The sequence below is a fragment of the Cynocephalus volans genome, chromosome 8 (assembly GCF_027409185.1).
Source record: "Cynocephalus volans isolate mCynVol1 chromosome 8, mCynVol1.pri, whole genome shotgun sequence".
Classification (NCBI taxonomy): Eukaryota; Metazoa; Chordata; class Mammalia; order Dermoptera; family Cynocephalidae; genus Cynocephalus; species Cynocephalus volans.
In genome coordinates, this window is record NC_084467.1 from 118055844 (window position 1) to 118070166 (window position 14323).

The 14323-nt window shown below is 50.6% G+C and overlaps 2 protein-coding genes across 7 annotated transcripts in view; one reads left to right on the forward strand and one right to left on the reverse strand.

The window, feature by feature from the left end:
* The first annotated feature begins 846 nt into the window (after positions 1-846).
* Positions 847-11099, forward strand: PEA15 (proliferation and apoptosis adaptor protein 15). Its single transcript, XM_063106499.1, has 4 exons — positions 847-1001; positions 7231-7404; positions 8629-8784; positions 9068-11099. Exons 2-4 carry the CDS (start codon positions 7233-7235, stop codon positions 9130-9132), a joined length of 393 nt encoding a protein of 130 aa, XP_062962569.1. The 5' UTR covers positions 847-1001; positions 7231-7232; the 3' UTR covers positions 9133-11099.
* A 309-nt stretch (positions 11100-11408) lies between these two features.
* DCAF8 (DDB1 and CUL4 associated factor 8) overlaps positions 11409-14323 on the reverse strand; it is a 41762-nt gene continuing 38847 nt past the window's right edge. For all 6 annotated transcript variants that reach the window (XM_063105545.1, XM_063105541.1, XM_063105542.1 and 3 more), the window contains 2 exons: positions 14029-14145; positions 11409-13393 (listed from right to left, as the gene is read on the reverse strand). In XM_063105545.1, coding sequence (XP_062961615.1) covers positions 13277-13393; positions 14029-14145 — 234 coding nt within the window. In that variant the 3' untranslated portion in view covers positions 11409-13276. The remainder of the gene's footprint in view (positions 13394-14028; positions 14146-14323) is intronic.

The window sequence follows — 14323 nt, forward strand, 5'->3', positions numbered from 1 at the left end:
ACACGGAGGGTGATTAGATCTCTTCCCATAGCCAGACTCTGCCAAAATTGAAGCGAGACCCCTTAGGCTGGAGATGCTTCTCCAATTCTTCCTTCCCTCTTTCAGTCTGGCTGAGAATCTGGGGGAGGAAAGTCCCTGGGGTGGAGGGGAAGTGAGAGCCGCCACGCTGGGCCTGGGCAGAGGGGCAGAACTAGGAGAGAGCGAAGTGTGGCTGTGCAGGTTGTCTATATTTGCATGCTGAGCTCACTGCTGCTCTTTTTCTCCTCAGAAAATAAAATTACATCATGGTGGGGGGAAGTCGAGAAGGGGGGTAAATTTGGGAAAAGTGACAGGAACACAAAGGGGCACGCTGGCGTCACACTGGAAAGAGAAGATCCAAGGCTTCAGGACAAGTAAAGGTCTTCTTGCTGCCGCCTGCCCCTGACCCCGGTGGATAAGTCTGGTGTCATTTACTACTGCTTCCCTGACCCATAAGAAAGGGAAAGAGGTTTTTCCAAATACCAGCGCAAGCAGCTAAGAGAACCCAAAGGTCTTCCAAACCCCTAAGCCCAAACGAACTCTGTGCATTCCAGGGGTCCTAGCCACCCGGGTCATCCAAAGGTCAAAAGGGGAGGAGGGTGTCCCATCGGTAAAGAATTAAATTTGAGAATTGTTTCGCAGTTTAAGGGGAAGAAACACCGTCCCTAACACTGGCCCTCCGCCCCATTCTGTCCCCCGTCCTAGGAGCCTTCCAGAACCCCAGCCCCTCGGTCCCCGCCCCCTCCTGCCTCCCTACCCCTCCCCGCCCCCCGCCCCTCCCCGGCTCTGACATCACCGGCCAGCCGGGTGGGGTGAGGCGGTGCTGGGCTCCCGCTCCGGCTCCGCGGGCGGAAGAGGCGGCGGCGGCGGCGGCGGCGTCGGCAGAAGCAGCGGCGGCGGGAGCCGAGGAGGAGGCTCCGGACGCTGCTCAGGAACCGGGGACCCGGGAGTGCCCGCGCCCTGAGCGCTCAGCTCCGGAGGCGGTGAGAAGGGCGGAGAGGAGACGTGTCGCGGGGTGGGGGAAGATTTGGGGTCTGGGCTTGGAGGGGCGACGACGATCCCGGACACCAGGGCCAGACGGGAGAGCGTGGAGACCCCGGACGGGTCCACTCTGTGTCAGGCCGCACGGGGTCCGTCTCTGTCGGTGCGTCCCGAGCGCCTAGGGAGTGCTGGAGGCGGCGTGGCTTCGGCCGCCCATTCCACGCTGAACGGCAGTTTGGGATTCGGACCCGGGCCTGGGGATTAGGATGCAGCCTGCTTCCCGCCCAGCCGGCTCGGCCGGGCCAGCTCCCGCCCCTCTCTCCCCGCTGTGGCTTCGGACTCGCCTCCGCTGGCGGTCTCTAGGCCAAGCCCTGCCTCAGTTCTGCGGGCAGCCGGCCGCTGGCACCATGTGCCCTCATCCCCAGCCCACTGCACCTGAGGGAAGAGGTGGGATGGGCCAAAGCTTGTCCGGAGGGAAGGAGGAAGTCGCCGGGGGTGTAGAGGAGTGATGTATCTGACGTAAAACCCCTAATTAATTTCATATAACCTGTCTCAAAACTGACAGAGACACACGCACACCTATAAGAGACTTGCCAGCACACACAATGACACACACCCATGTGACTCTTACACACATCGTGTCGCACACACCAAATCACAAACGTCCCTGTACTACGCATCCAACCGCCCACCACACCTCCACTGCCTCCCATGTGGAGTCTCTTGGACTATGGGCTCCAAGACATCAATCAGTCTAACAGGACAGCTTGAGTGGACAGAAGGGGCCTCTGTCCCCAAGTCCACCCTGATTTTCTGGACAGCTTTTTCCAGCCCTGGCTTCAGATCACTCTTCTTTAAAACAGTAGGAAAAGATGGGAGAGAATCTGGTTTCACTATTCTAGGACAAGGAGACAGGATCTTGAGGCTAAAGAGCCTGGCGCTCTTAGCTGGGTGAGAGAAAGGGTAGGGGCTTCTGGTAGCCTCTGTTGCTGGGTTCAGTTAGAGCTTTGGGTGCTGGGAGTGGCTAGTTTCTGGGCATCAGAGTGGCCAAGGGATGGAGGAGGGGGTGGAAGAAAAAGAATGAGTATGAGTCAGACAAGGATGGAGCCCAAGTCAGAGAGAGAGAGAATGAGAGGAATGTGTGTGAAAAGGAGACAGCATAAAGGGACAGAGAGCCAGAGAGGGACAGACCTAAAGTCAAGGAACCAGGGAAAGCAAGGAAGTGAGAGACAGATGGTCAGAGGAGTACTGGAGAGTGGACTAATGAGGCTCAGTAGTTAGGGAAGATGAAAGCAGGATGGTGGTGAGGTCACAGGGAGTTAAGGGAACATGCTGAATGTGGTGTGCCATGTTTCTCTATGTATCTGGCCTCCAGGCTGTCAGAGTGATTAGCTTTAATTGCTCTTCCCTTTGTGGTTAAACACTCTGTTGGGGAAATTGACAGCCAGGCCCTTGGCTGCTGCCTTCCCTGATTGCCTACTTCCTCACTTCTGTGACACCTGTGCCCATCATGTGCACATGCATTATGCATGAGGAAGAAGATCACAGAATCACACAGCACATCAAATCCTCATGAACAATGTTATGATGGACATCTCCACCAGCCAGTAGGCAGGCAGCCACTGGATCTCCAGGCCTGTCCCACCAAACTTGGTCTACCTTTTACAGTAGGGATGCTCACCCCTTCATAATAGTAGCTCTCAGTATTCAGATGAGGACACCGAGTCACAGATCCAGGAGTCCTAAGTATTTGTGGGTACCACTAAGTGGGATGAATGAATAGGAAAAGCTAGAAGGGATGAAAGCCCATCGAAAGGACAGGAGGAAAAGAGAGACTGAAAGACTAGGGAGAGAGGAAATGGATAAGGAAGAGACAGAGAGACAGGAGAGACAGACACAGAAGCTGGGAGTCACCACAACCAGATGAGTGAAGACAGATCAGCTAGGGAGAGTCACATTCATATCCCTCTTCACCACCCGGCAGCCCTCCTCTGCCCTGCATGTTACCGTGCCAGGTATCTCTTGATGCCCCTATCTTGGGTCTGGCCCTTCTTCTCTAAGACTAAGGGCTGAAGGCTTAGCCCCTGTCCCCATGCCCAGCAGTAACCCATTTTGCTTCTTGGGCTGAACATTTTGGGGCCCAGGTGTTCTTTCCTCTTACTCTCAGGCTGACCCTGGAGCCTCAGAACCCCTCTTCTTCATTACAGGAATAAAGATGCCCGTCCTCCCCGAAGCTGGGTAGAAGCTTAGAGAAGAAATCAATTGAATATGATATTAAAAAGGAAATAAACTACCAGACTGCATGGATTTGGGCCCCTGATATAATTTAAAATAGGGTAGCTGGAACTCTACTCTCTCCCTTCCCACCCCTCTGCCTCTCCTTTATTTCTTCCCCCAACTCCAGGCAGCCCCCTCCTGCCTATTAAAGGGATCTCCAGGTCCTTGCAGCTGTGTGGGATAGCCCCTCCCGTCAGCCTTAGGCAGCTGCAGCAGATGTGAAGGAGGGAGGGGCAGTAGCTCCTAATCCTCAGGCTTCCTTCTCACTTGTTGAATTTACTGAGGATTTGGAACCAAATGCTAGGGATAAGGGACAATCTACAATAAATTAATGTCAAAGTGCACAGAAATTCTTTTGGTGCTGCTACCTCCTGCACAGGTGGTTATACTATTTTGCCAGGCTTCTCAAAGCACCCCAGGGTCTGCTTCTTCCCCCAGTGCCCATGGAGCACCCACCTGTCATCCTCCCAATTCCTACCCTAGAAGGTCAGTATATAATGATCCTTACCTCCTTCCCCTCTTCCCCAGCATCCTCAGACGGTTTGACCTTTGTCAGGGCTCTGCCTGGGGCCAGCTTGGAAGGAGAGGGAGGAAGGAAGGAAGGTGTGAGGAAGCGGTGAACAGAGCACAGAATGAGCTGGGAGGAAAGGGGACTGACTTCCTGGCAGCCTCAGCTCCGGTTCCCGGTTCCTGCTCTGGTATCCTGTCCCAAGAATGGCCTCCGCCCAGGCTGCCCGGTGATCCCTGGGCAGCCCTCTGAACTGCTCCACAGATCAGGATTTTTCAGAGCCAGGAGGGCAGAAGACTTCTCCACAGGTCCTAAGGAATTTTGTATCTGTGGTGAGGAAAGTGACATGCAGGATGAAGGAGTCAAGCTCTGCCAAGCCCTACCATTGGCTAGATCAGCCCAGGGACAATAGTTGAGACTTGAGAGCCATGTCAGTAAGACTTATGAGCCATGAAAGGGGAGTCTACCTCCCCATGCCCTGTAAATTCCCCCAAAGTATCCTGCCCTTGCCCCTGATGCCACACCCAGACCTGGGCAAATGAGATCTCTCCAGGGAGGGAGGCAACCGGGCTGCTTTTCCTTACTTCCTCAGGGGACCTTAAACCTATCTTTTCTGTCTCTTCTTACCACTCCCCATACCCCTCCCATCCAGTGGTATCATTGTCCTCCTGATGGGGGGGACACAGGACACAGAACTAAGGTTACTATGGTAACAGCTGAGCTAAGGCTACAGCCTTCTTGTGGACTGTGTGCTCCCTTCCCCCCCCCACACCCCCAGGATTCTTCATTTGCAGCCTCAGTCTCTTTCCCTCTCTCAACCCCAGCTCTCCTCCTTCATTCTGTAGGCTCCCCACACCCTTCTGGTGTAAGCCTGTGGTTATATACCTTCTTACACATACTCTTGAATGGTTCAGACATACAAACACACACAGACACACGTAACAGTCACAGCCAGTGTACCCACAGCCACACATCCAATGTTGGCATATACATGTCTATTACGGAAACATCCAAACAAACAGAGTCCAGCCACTGCCTCCTCCACACACCAGTATCTACAGCCAGGGATCAGCATCCATAGGATCCTGGCCATCCATTCCAACCCTTCCACTTTAACATTCCCACTCCCATTTCTCTTAGGGGCCTCAATGTATCTGTTTCACTCTCAGAAAGCTCCTACCCCTTGCCCCCAGCTTTTGTGGGTGAGTGTGTTACACACATTAATCCCTTCCCACCCACCTACCCTATAGGTCTGTGTTTTAGATCTCAACTCCTCCCAAGAGACAGACACACACACACACTTTCCACACACACACACACACACACACACACACACACACACACACACACACACACACACACACACACACACACACACACACACACACACACACACACACACACACACACACACACACACACACACACACACTTTCCTCCCACAGGATCTCTCGTATTTAGAAACTCTTCTTCCATGTGAAAGCAAGGCAGTTCTGCTCCCTTTTCCAGGTGAAGGCTTGGCCCCAAGATCTCCTCCACTGGGGTAGTGTTGTCTTGTCTCCTTCCTATACTGCCCTTTCCTTCCAGCTCTCACCTGCCCCCCCCCATTTTTATCCCCATCTGGGCCCCCTCCCCATCACTCTTCCCTCCCTCCCTCCCTTTTCTGTCCTCAGATTATCAGTGGAGAGGGGGTTGGGCTCCAGAGCCTGCTGCTATGACCTAGATTTGAAGGCTGAGACGGTTCCTGGTGCTGACAGTCAGAGAGCATTGTTCCTGGCCCAGCCTGGCAGGGCCACCGCTGGGCCCTTCTGTCTGGTTGCACCTGGGTGTGCAACTGAGAGTGCCTATGAGTGCCTGTGTTCTGTGGGGGTTGTGCTAGCCCTGCTGTCGGGCCAATTGTCTGTGTCATGGTGCCTGCCACCGATCGAGGCTTGTTTATTCTGGCCCAAGTAGGGGACTGGGAATGGAGACTTCTAGGTCTGCACCTCTTATTTTGTGATGGCCATCCCTCTCTGCCTCAGTTCCCCTGCAGCAAAGGCCAGAGGCAAGGAAAATGGGGGTGTGTCAACCAGTCCCCTCTGATCTACCACATTCCCAGCGCAATGTTGTGGTGATTTGTGGGCAGCCTGTCAGAAACAAGGTATTTTAGCTCCTTACTCACCCCTTGGTCTTGCTGTTGACTGTTTATGACATGATTTACCTTTTCTAATGCTTTACTTTTCTGATTACAAAAGTAGTAATTATTTGCTGTAGACCGTCAAGTCCCCTTTTGGAACTCACCACTACAGTTTCACATTTTATCAGATCCAGAAAGTTCATTCTAAGGTCCAACCTTGTTTCTTCCCGTCTTAGCCACAGTTCCTACTTAATGGAAGGAAGGCCCTGAATGTTCTCTACCTTCCACCTAAAGAACATGAAAGAGGGATGGTGAGAAGGCCTAGATAAGATATGGCCTTGCCCAGCACCATGGCACATGCTGAAGCTAGTGCCAGCAGGATATGGATGCAAGAAGAGGTGGCAGCCCCCTTCCTGCCTGACTCTCCCAAAGCCACATCTAAACTCCCCTCCCCCCACCACCCAGCCAGCCTGGGAACTGGGCAAGAAGCCAGAGCCAGCCGCTTGGTATTCTTGGGCGTGGGGGCTGCAGGCACAGCACAAAGGCTAGGAGAGAGGGCTTAGTGGGGGCCTGGTAACCACCAAGAGAGAAAATGGTTCCATAAAGGTGGGGGTGACCCATTGCTTCCCCCAACCCCTAGCCCTAATGACTGAATACAAGGCTAAGCATGGCGGAGGGGCGGGGGGGGGGGTGGTGGTGGTGGCAGGGAACCATCAGACGAAGTAACTAGGCATCCATCCAAAATGAGTCATTAGTGGGGTGGTAGGGAGTTGAAGTGAGAGACCCCTTTGCTTCTGGGGAAGAATGGAAGCTAGAACACACTCCAGCCAACCCCTACAGCTCCTTCTTTTCAGGTTCTCACTGCCACAGCAAGCCTCTCTGGTCGTTGTTTTTCAGTGTCTCTTTTTTTTTCCCCCCTGGCAGGGGGAGGGGTGGCAGGTGGGTGGGGCAATTCTGGGGTGGGGGGAACTTGGAGACAGCGGGTGAGAAAGTCGGGAGCAGGTTGCTATGGTAACTGCCTCCTCAGTCAGGGGAGCTGTTGCCAGGGTTACTGTTAGAGAGGGGGGAAAAAAGAAGAAAAAGATGGTGGGGGGAAGGAGGTATGACTTGTCACTCTCGGCTTCAAGCTTACGTGTTTCTTCCTGTCTATCCTCCCCACCTCCCCTAGGTCTTCCTTTTCTCCCTCCATTCCTGCCCACCCCCACCCCCAACCTCCATGTTCTAGGCATGCGCCTGATAAGGCAGAGTGGGAGGTAGGTAGCGCCAGTGAGTAACTCAGAACCTGTACCTTAACCTCGGCCTCCTCTCCCTCTGTTGCCTCCCAACCCAGTCATGGCTGAGTACGGGACCCTCCTCCAGGACCTGACCAACAACATCACCCTTGAAGATCTGGAACAGCTCAAGTCTGCCTGCAAGGAGGACATCCCCAGTGAGAAGAGCGAGGAGATCACTACCGGCAGTGCCTGGTTTAGCTTTCTGGAGAGCCACAACAAGCTGGACAAAGGTGGGGAGGGCAGCGAAGGCTCCTGCCACTGGCCTTTCCAGCTCAGTTCGTTCAACAAATAGAGATGAGCTCAAAGCTCTTATGTTGTAGAAGAAGAACCCCTTCTATGACAAGGCCGAACAAGAGCGAGGCTCTAAGAGAAAATAGGGTGCTTTAGACATTTTTCTTTGAACCATTTTCAACATTTATACATTTTTCATTGTGCCACTTTGACCATTAAAAGTGTTATTCAGATACTCCTGTGCTAATATCACATATGTAATAGAACATAAAAACAGAATTTAAAAGTGGTAAAATTTAAAATAAAACCACAGCTTCTAACATTTTCTTATCCACTTTTAGAGACTACTGCTGGGGGAGGGCGAGGGGGTGGGGGTGGCAGGGATGTTATGGATTAAAGCAATCCCACACACCTGGGGGCTTTAGGGAGGAATTGGTGTATAAGATGGCCCCGGAAGATGAGTGGGATTCCTAAGGCAGAATTCAAAGGCAGGCATTCTAGGCAGAGGAAGACAGTTACAGAGGTGCGAGAGTATCTGGTGTGTTTGGAAAAGCAAGGAGTCCTGCTTGGCTTGACAGGGATGAATGAAGTGTATGTTTAGAAGTGGCTGGGAAGGTAAGTTTAGAATGTGTTTTAGAAGGCCTTGAGTGACAGGGTATATGATAGGTGAAGTGACTGACCTCAGGGCCCTTCAGATATACCATTCTGACTGTAATGTGGATAGAAGGGAGAGAGGCTGAAGGAGGACATGTTACAGTCAGACTATTGCAATGACCAGAGGAGAGGAGACAGGGAAGAAGGTCATCTGTAACCTCCTAGAACTGGCCAAGCCATGGAGATCAAGCTTTTTGTCATGTCCATGCCTTCTCTCATTCAGAATACCTTTCTCACTGGGCCCAGAATCTCTCCTGCGTTGTCTAGAGATTTCACCTCTCCAGTCCCACATGTGTTGTCAGGAAATTCTTCCTGACTTACTTGGAGGAAAAGTTGGAAACGAATAGTGTGGGTATGGGGTATTTAGAAGGTAAATTAATATTTCTATTGTCCCCTCTATCAATATGAGACCTGGTGTCTAACCTAAATCTCTCATTCTAAACCCATAATCTAGAAACTTCTCTGCCCTTCCTGGGAATAGTCTTCTATACTGAACACTGGTCTGGTGGAGTAGGGGAAGCTGACCTCTACAGCCTAGTTCTGACCCTCATTCTCCTGCCTTCATCCAGATAACCTCTCCTACATTGAGCACATCTTTGAGATCTCCCGCCGTCCTGACCTACTCACTATGGTGGTTGACTACAGAACCCGTGTGCTGAAGATCTCTGAGGAGGATGAGCTGGACACCAAGCTAACCCGTATCCCCAGTGCCAAGAAGTACAAAGGTAAGAGGCCATGCCTTTAACATAGGTGCACCCCTGCCCCTGCCCACTGATTATCCTTGGAGTACAGGTTGAGCATCCCTAATCCAAAAATCCAAAATCCAAAACGTTTTGAGCGCCAACATGATACTCAAAGGAAATGTTCATTGGAGCATTTCGGATTTTGGATATTCAGATGATGAATGCTCAACCAGTCCTTGAATTCTGAATGGAGGTTGATGCTCAGTGGGCCTGCTTGGAGTCTCCCAAAATTTCCATCCCTGGACACATCCCTTTTTGCCCCCAGACATTATCCGGCAGCCCTCTGAGGAAGAGATCATCAAATTGGCTCCCCCACCGAAGAAGGCCTGAGCAAGGGGGAGGAAGAGGAGGAAGGTTGGACCTTCATCGGACCACTCCCTTCCCCGATACTCTAGGGGAGGGGGCAAGAGCAACCCCCCCCCATCTACTCATTTACTAACCTGGTCCTAACCCCCTTATTGTGCGCGTGTGTGTGCGTGTGCGCACGCTCTGGCTGTCTGTCTATATGTCTAGCTCATCTAGTTCCTCCTCCTTGTGAGGGGATGGGGGTCAGAGGCTAGGAGAGGGGGCTTAGTTTCACCTCTCTAGGGGTAGGTGGGGGCTATTTCTATGCAAATAGAAATTGGCACATTCTTCCTACATCCCTTTCCTCCACTCTTCCCGCACATCTTTAAGGTGTGGAAGCAGAACGGACCTGCATTTTCCTACATTGAAGAGCTTAGGTAGGGGTGAGGTATGGGAGAGGTAGGTGGACCTGAGGAAAAGCAGTAGGGAGGAGGGGAGGTGAAGAGGCTACCCAACCCCAACCTGGAAAGGTCAAACAAAAGCCAGAGTTCAGAGTTTATTCCCCGTACTGGACTGGCTGAAGAGTTGTTTCTTGCTGTTCCTCAGGTTGGAGGGCCTGGGTGCCAGCAGGTCCCTTCTTGCTCCCCTCTCATGGGCCTAGGATGGGTAGGAGCCAGGGATCTAATGAGAGAAGCCCACTGGATCCTTTCCCGGTCCGAAAGATCCAACCCCATGGTGCAGCCAGCATTAGATGCCCCTGTCCACTTTTGCTCCAGAGAGATTATGCTGGGAACATGCACCACTGAGCCTGAGATGGAGATTATGGCAGAGAGAGGGGAGGTCCCCTTTTCCACTTCTTTATTCCTACTCGGACTGTTGCATACACTGACCCTGAATCTAGGGAGGTTGGGGAATGATATCCTTAGGTTTTAACCCCAATCCTGCGCCCACCTAAAGGATCCCAAAGTGGTTACTACAGGCAACCTTCCCTCTCTCCTTGGTAAAGAAAGCCAGAAAGAAGAGATGTTAACTACAGTGTTTTTCTTTGCACTGACTCCCCACCCCAATTCAATCAGGAGGGAACTTGGTAACCCTTCTCACTTGATATCCTGGCCCCTTGACTTTGTTGTTGCCTCCTAGCCAAATCACTAGAGTACAGTGAGTGACCCCAGCCTCCTGTCTGTCCCAAGATGCCCTTCCCCACCCCGACCGTGCTAACTGTGTGTACATATATATTCTACATATATGTATATTAAACCCACACTGCCATGTCTGCCCTTTTTTGTGGTGTCTAGCATTAACTTACTGTCTAGGCCAGAGCTGTGGTGGGAGGGGAATGCCACAGTGAAGGGATTGGCAGAGTCAAATTGCTACATAGTCCAAACAAAAAAGAAAGCCTTTAAAAAAAACCCAAAAACATTAAAATCACATGCAATCTCAGAGACTATTTAGGGAAAGTTGAAGTTAAGAGCTTTTATGATGTGGAAACAAAACTTTAGTGGGAAGGGAGCGCTGGCTGTCAGAAGATGGAAGAAGCCAGACTGTAGAGAGCATCCCTGACTCCTAGCCCAGCCCAGCCTGTCCCCTCTGGCCACTGCTGCAGACACCTGCCTTAACAGACACACCTTGAGGACTCCATGGTTTTGCCTTAAAGGACATTCCCAAGTCTCCCCAGCCCTGTCTGGCTTCTCCCTTAAGAACACAGAGATACTTGTAGAATTGGTTGGTCAGGGAGACATGAGCATAAACTGTCCCTCTGTTAGGGATATATGACAGTAAGGGAGAGAGAGGGAATAAAGAGCCTTCTTTTCGGAGGAAATGGAAGGAGAAAGACAGGGTTATTTTCAGCAACTCTAGTAGTTTCTCTGTAAGGCAAAATAATCTAAAAAGACTAACCTGCCCTCCCCACCCCTTGTACTACTGTGAGATTGCCCCTATCCTGTGCGCTCCTCTGTCTGCAGTATGCACGGCCTTGTTCTAACCCTGGAATAAAGGTGAATGATTGTACTGTACCTGCTTGATTCTAGAATTTCTATGAGTGACTAAGACTTTGGAGCTTTTGAATAACCAGGAAGAAAGGGGGAGTATCCCCACATCCATCACTGCAGCCTGGAATAAGGGCTGAGAAAACAACCCAAATAGTACCCCCCACCCCACCCCCACCTCCTAAGTATCACTAAGCTAAATAGAGCCTATTCCACTTACAATAGTCTCCAACTGGAACCTAGACTGGACTTCCTAAAATTGTTAACATGGGCACCTACATTGGAAGGAGCAAAAACAAGCCATCATGAATGAATGGACCACATACCACACAGAGCAGCAGTCAGGAAAAAAAAGCTTTACTGAGAGAAAATATAACAAATTTCAGAGTGCATGGTTTTTAGCCCACCTCATTATCCTACTAGCAATAGGAACACAGACCACTTGGTCACCACACATTCCCTACCTCAGGGAGGAAGTGCAGCAGCTAACATCTGGTCTGAGAGCTGCTAGGAAAAGGGCCAGGAGGAAGGAGTGTCTGGGAATATCATCCTCTCACTCTTCCTCTCCTTCCTGGCCTATTTAGTGGAATTTGACTGTCCCAGGATGCAGAATTCCTGATTGGATCTTGTGGAAACTGGGGCAAAGAAACAGCAGCAAAAGCAATTAACAAGAATTCAATTGGGACTTTCATACTCAGTGACAAGTGATATGACAGGTGTCCAGGCCCCAGCCACCATAATCAATCCTTAGATTACTGACTTGTCCCTCAATCCCAAGATACCAAGAGGTGAACAAAGTATAAAGTTGAACCCAGCAAGTTTTCCCTTCATTCTTCCATTAGGAAGGAAGCTGTTGTGGAGGGGGATGGCTTAAAAGATCAAGCAGCTAGAGAGAGAGACAGACACAGACAGACACTTCTGTCATACATAGTACCAGGAGTGAGAGTCTGCAGTGGCGTCACCCTTCCTGAAGTCACAGTTTGGACAAATCTTAAAAACAGGCCAGCTTCTGGTTAGAAGAGGCATCCTGGGAACTCCCACAAAACTTAAGTAGAGGTAGGAGATCTGAGGCAAAGAGTTGTGAGTTATCTCCTGTTTTTCACAACCCACACATCAAGGTAGGGAAGCAGGAAAGGGCAGAGCTCAGATCTTTCCATTCTCGAGCTTCCTAAACTGTAAGGGATAACCCCCAATCTCTAATGGCCATACACAGAGAGTAAGCTGACCCCAGGTGTCACCTCCACATCATTACTCTTACTCAGTCTTCAAGTCCCTTTATTGCATTCATAGAGAATATATAGGTATTTAAACTTTGACAATAATTTTAACTTGATACATCCAAGTCTGACTTGCTTTTTAATATATTCATAGATATAAAATTAGGCCTCTAACAGTGATAAGGACAGGGAGATTGCCGCCAAACAACTTAAAAAAAAAAACAGAAGAGGTAAAATCCTTCCTATACCTCTTCCACCTCTGCTCCTCCTTCCACCTCTCCCCAACCTCCCTCACCAGACCTGTTTAGGGTGTGATGAGATGAAGAGAAGAGACTGAAGGATACATAATCAAGTGCAAAACACTGTGATAAGTACAGAGAATGAACAAGGTGGGGAAAAAAAAGTGAAGAGTGTAGGATGGTTAGGGGCTCTAAGGACTTCTCAGAAAAACGGAATCTTGAGGTGGGGTTGCTCAGGGCAAAAAAAAGAACAAAAACAAAAAAACTGTCAGAGACTTTAGAAAACCAAGGGAAAAAGGTCAAAAACCTAAACCAAAGACAGAGTGGCATTCCTACACCCCACTCTGGCCCCTTGGTACTGAACAGCCATTTGTTACCCCTATCCCACCCCCTATTGAAGAAACAAGGGAGATTAAAGGAAAAAGAAACCCCATTCCCTATCCTAAACCAGTTAACAAAAAGGCTCCCCTCTCCACCCCTGCCAAAAAAAGCTTTGGGGAGAGGCCATTTCTGCTGAGTCCTATGCACCTCTCCACGGAACCCCATTTCAGGGTTCAATTCCCACTCCTAGGTACTTTCTGTTGGTTCGTTCCCCTCTGGTTTGTCCTTCTCCTGGGATGTCTTTCTTTTATCTAAAGCAAAAAGTCCAAAGTGCGTTTCTGCTGAATGTAAAGGCCTGGGACAGGAAAGGGTTGCCCAGGAAGGATCGGGTTGGCAGCCCGAGCCCACCCCTTCCAGGTATGAAGCCTCAGGATGGCATGCACTGCACCCGGTCGGGGCCCTCCTCCTCATCCGATGTGTCTGAGCTGCTGGGAGACTCATCAGAGTCCGCGTCTGTGGCCCCAACCCCAGGTTCTCGCCAGCGCTGTGGGATGGGAAAGGCCTGTTAGTAACTTTCCTGGATGGAACAAGGACAAGCATGTTAGGTCCTAGCTATAACTGAGATGCTCTAGGCCAGGGATCAGCAGAATTTTTCTTAAAGGACCAGAGAGTAAATATTTTAGATTTGTAAGCCATATGGTATCTGTCGCAACTATTCAACTCTGCCACTATAGCATCAAAGCAGCCACAGACAATACATAGAATGGGTGTGGCTGCATTCCAGGAAGATTTTATTTACCAAAACTGGCAGCAGGCCAACTGCCACTTTGCCAACCATTGCCCTAGGCCTCTTCTGTCACAAAAGGAAAAACAGAAGGATCACCTTGAGATTTATTATTTCTTCTCAACTTCTTCCCCACCCTCCTGCCTTTGCCTTTATGAAGATAAAACCATGCATGTATGATGTCCGAGAACAAGAGCAGACACCACCCCTTTCTGCTGGTGGCTCCTCCAAGGGTACACCAGGGCTCAGATGGGTATAGGGGACAATGGACTAAGAAACCCAGCCCAACACCACCTTGTCCCTCCTTAAAGTAGTGAGGAAGTGAGCACTGGAAATTTTTTTAGCACTTATGAGAGGGTCACTGCCCTTGGGAGCTCACTTCCACCCCAGCTTACCCGGTGATGGCGTCTCTGTCTCAGGTGATGCATGAGGAACCAGAGCATGTGGCTATCGAACAAGTCAGTGTGGTGCAAGCTATCTTCATCCCGCTCCCGCTTGTTCTTCTTAATCACCTGGAACACAAAAAGGTTGGGGTTGGGGGACAGCAATGAATAGGGACCCTGGACCTGATCAAGAAGGCTGATGTTCTATCCCAATAAAGCTTCCCTTGGGAGCCCTTAAGCTGAAGTGGAACTAGATTAGATTAGGAAAGGATACCTCAGGTGTAGCCACTAAGAAGGTGAGAGGCTT

Excerpts from the sequence above, each read along its gene's own strand:
- PEA15 (XM_063106499.1), top strand. The coding sequence starts at position 7,233 with ATGGCTGAGTACGGGACCCTCCTCCAGGACCTGACCAACAACATCACC. Across the intron at positions 7,405-8,628 it reads CCACAACAAGCTGGACAAAG|ATAACCTCTCCTACATTGAG; the intron begins GTGGGGAGGGCA and ends GCCTTCATCCAG. Across the intron at positions 8,785-9,067 it reads CAGTGCCAAGAAGTACAAAG|ACATTATCCGGCAGCCCTCT; the intron begins GTAAGAGGCCAT and ends TTTTGCCCCCAG.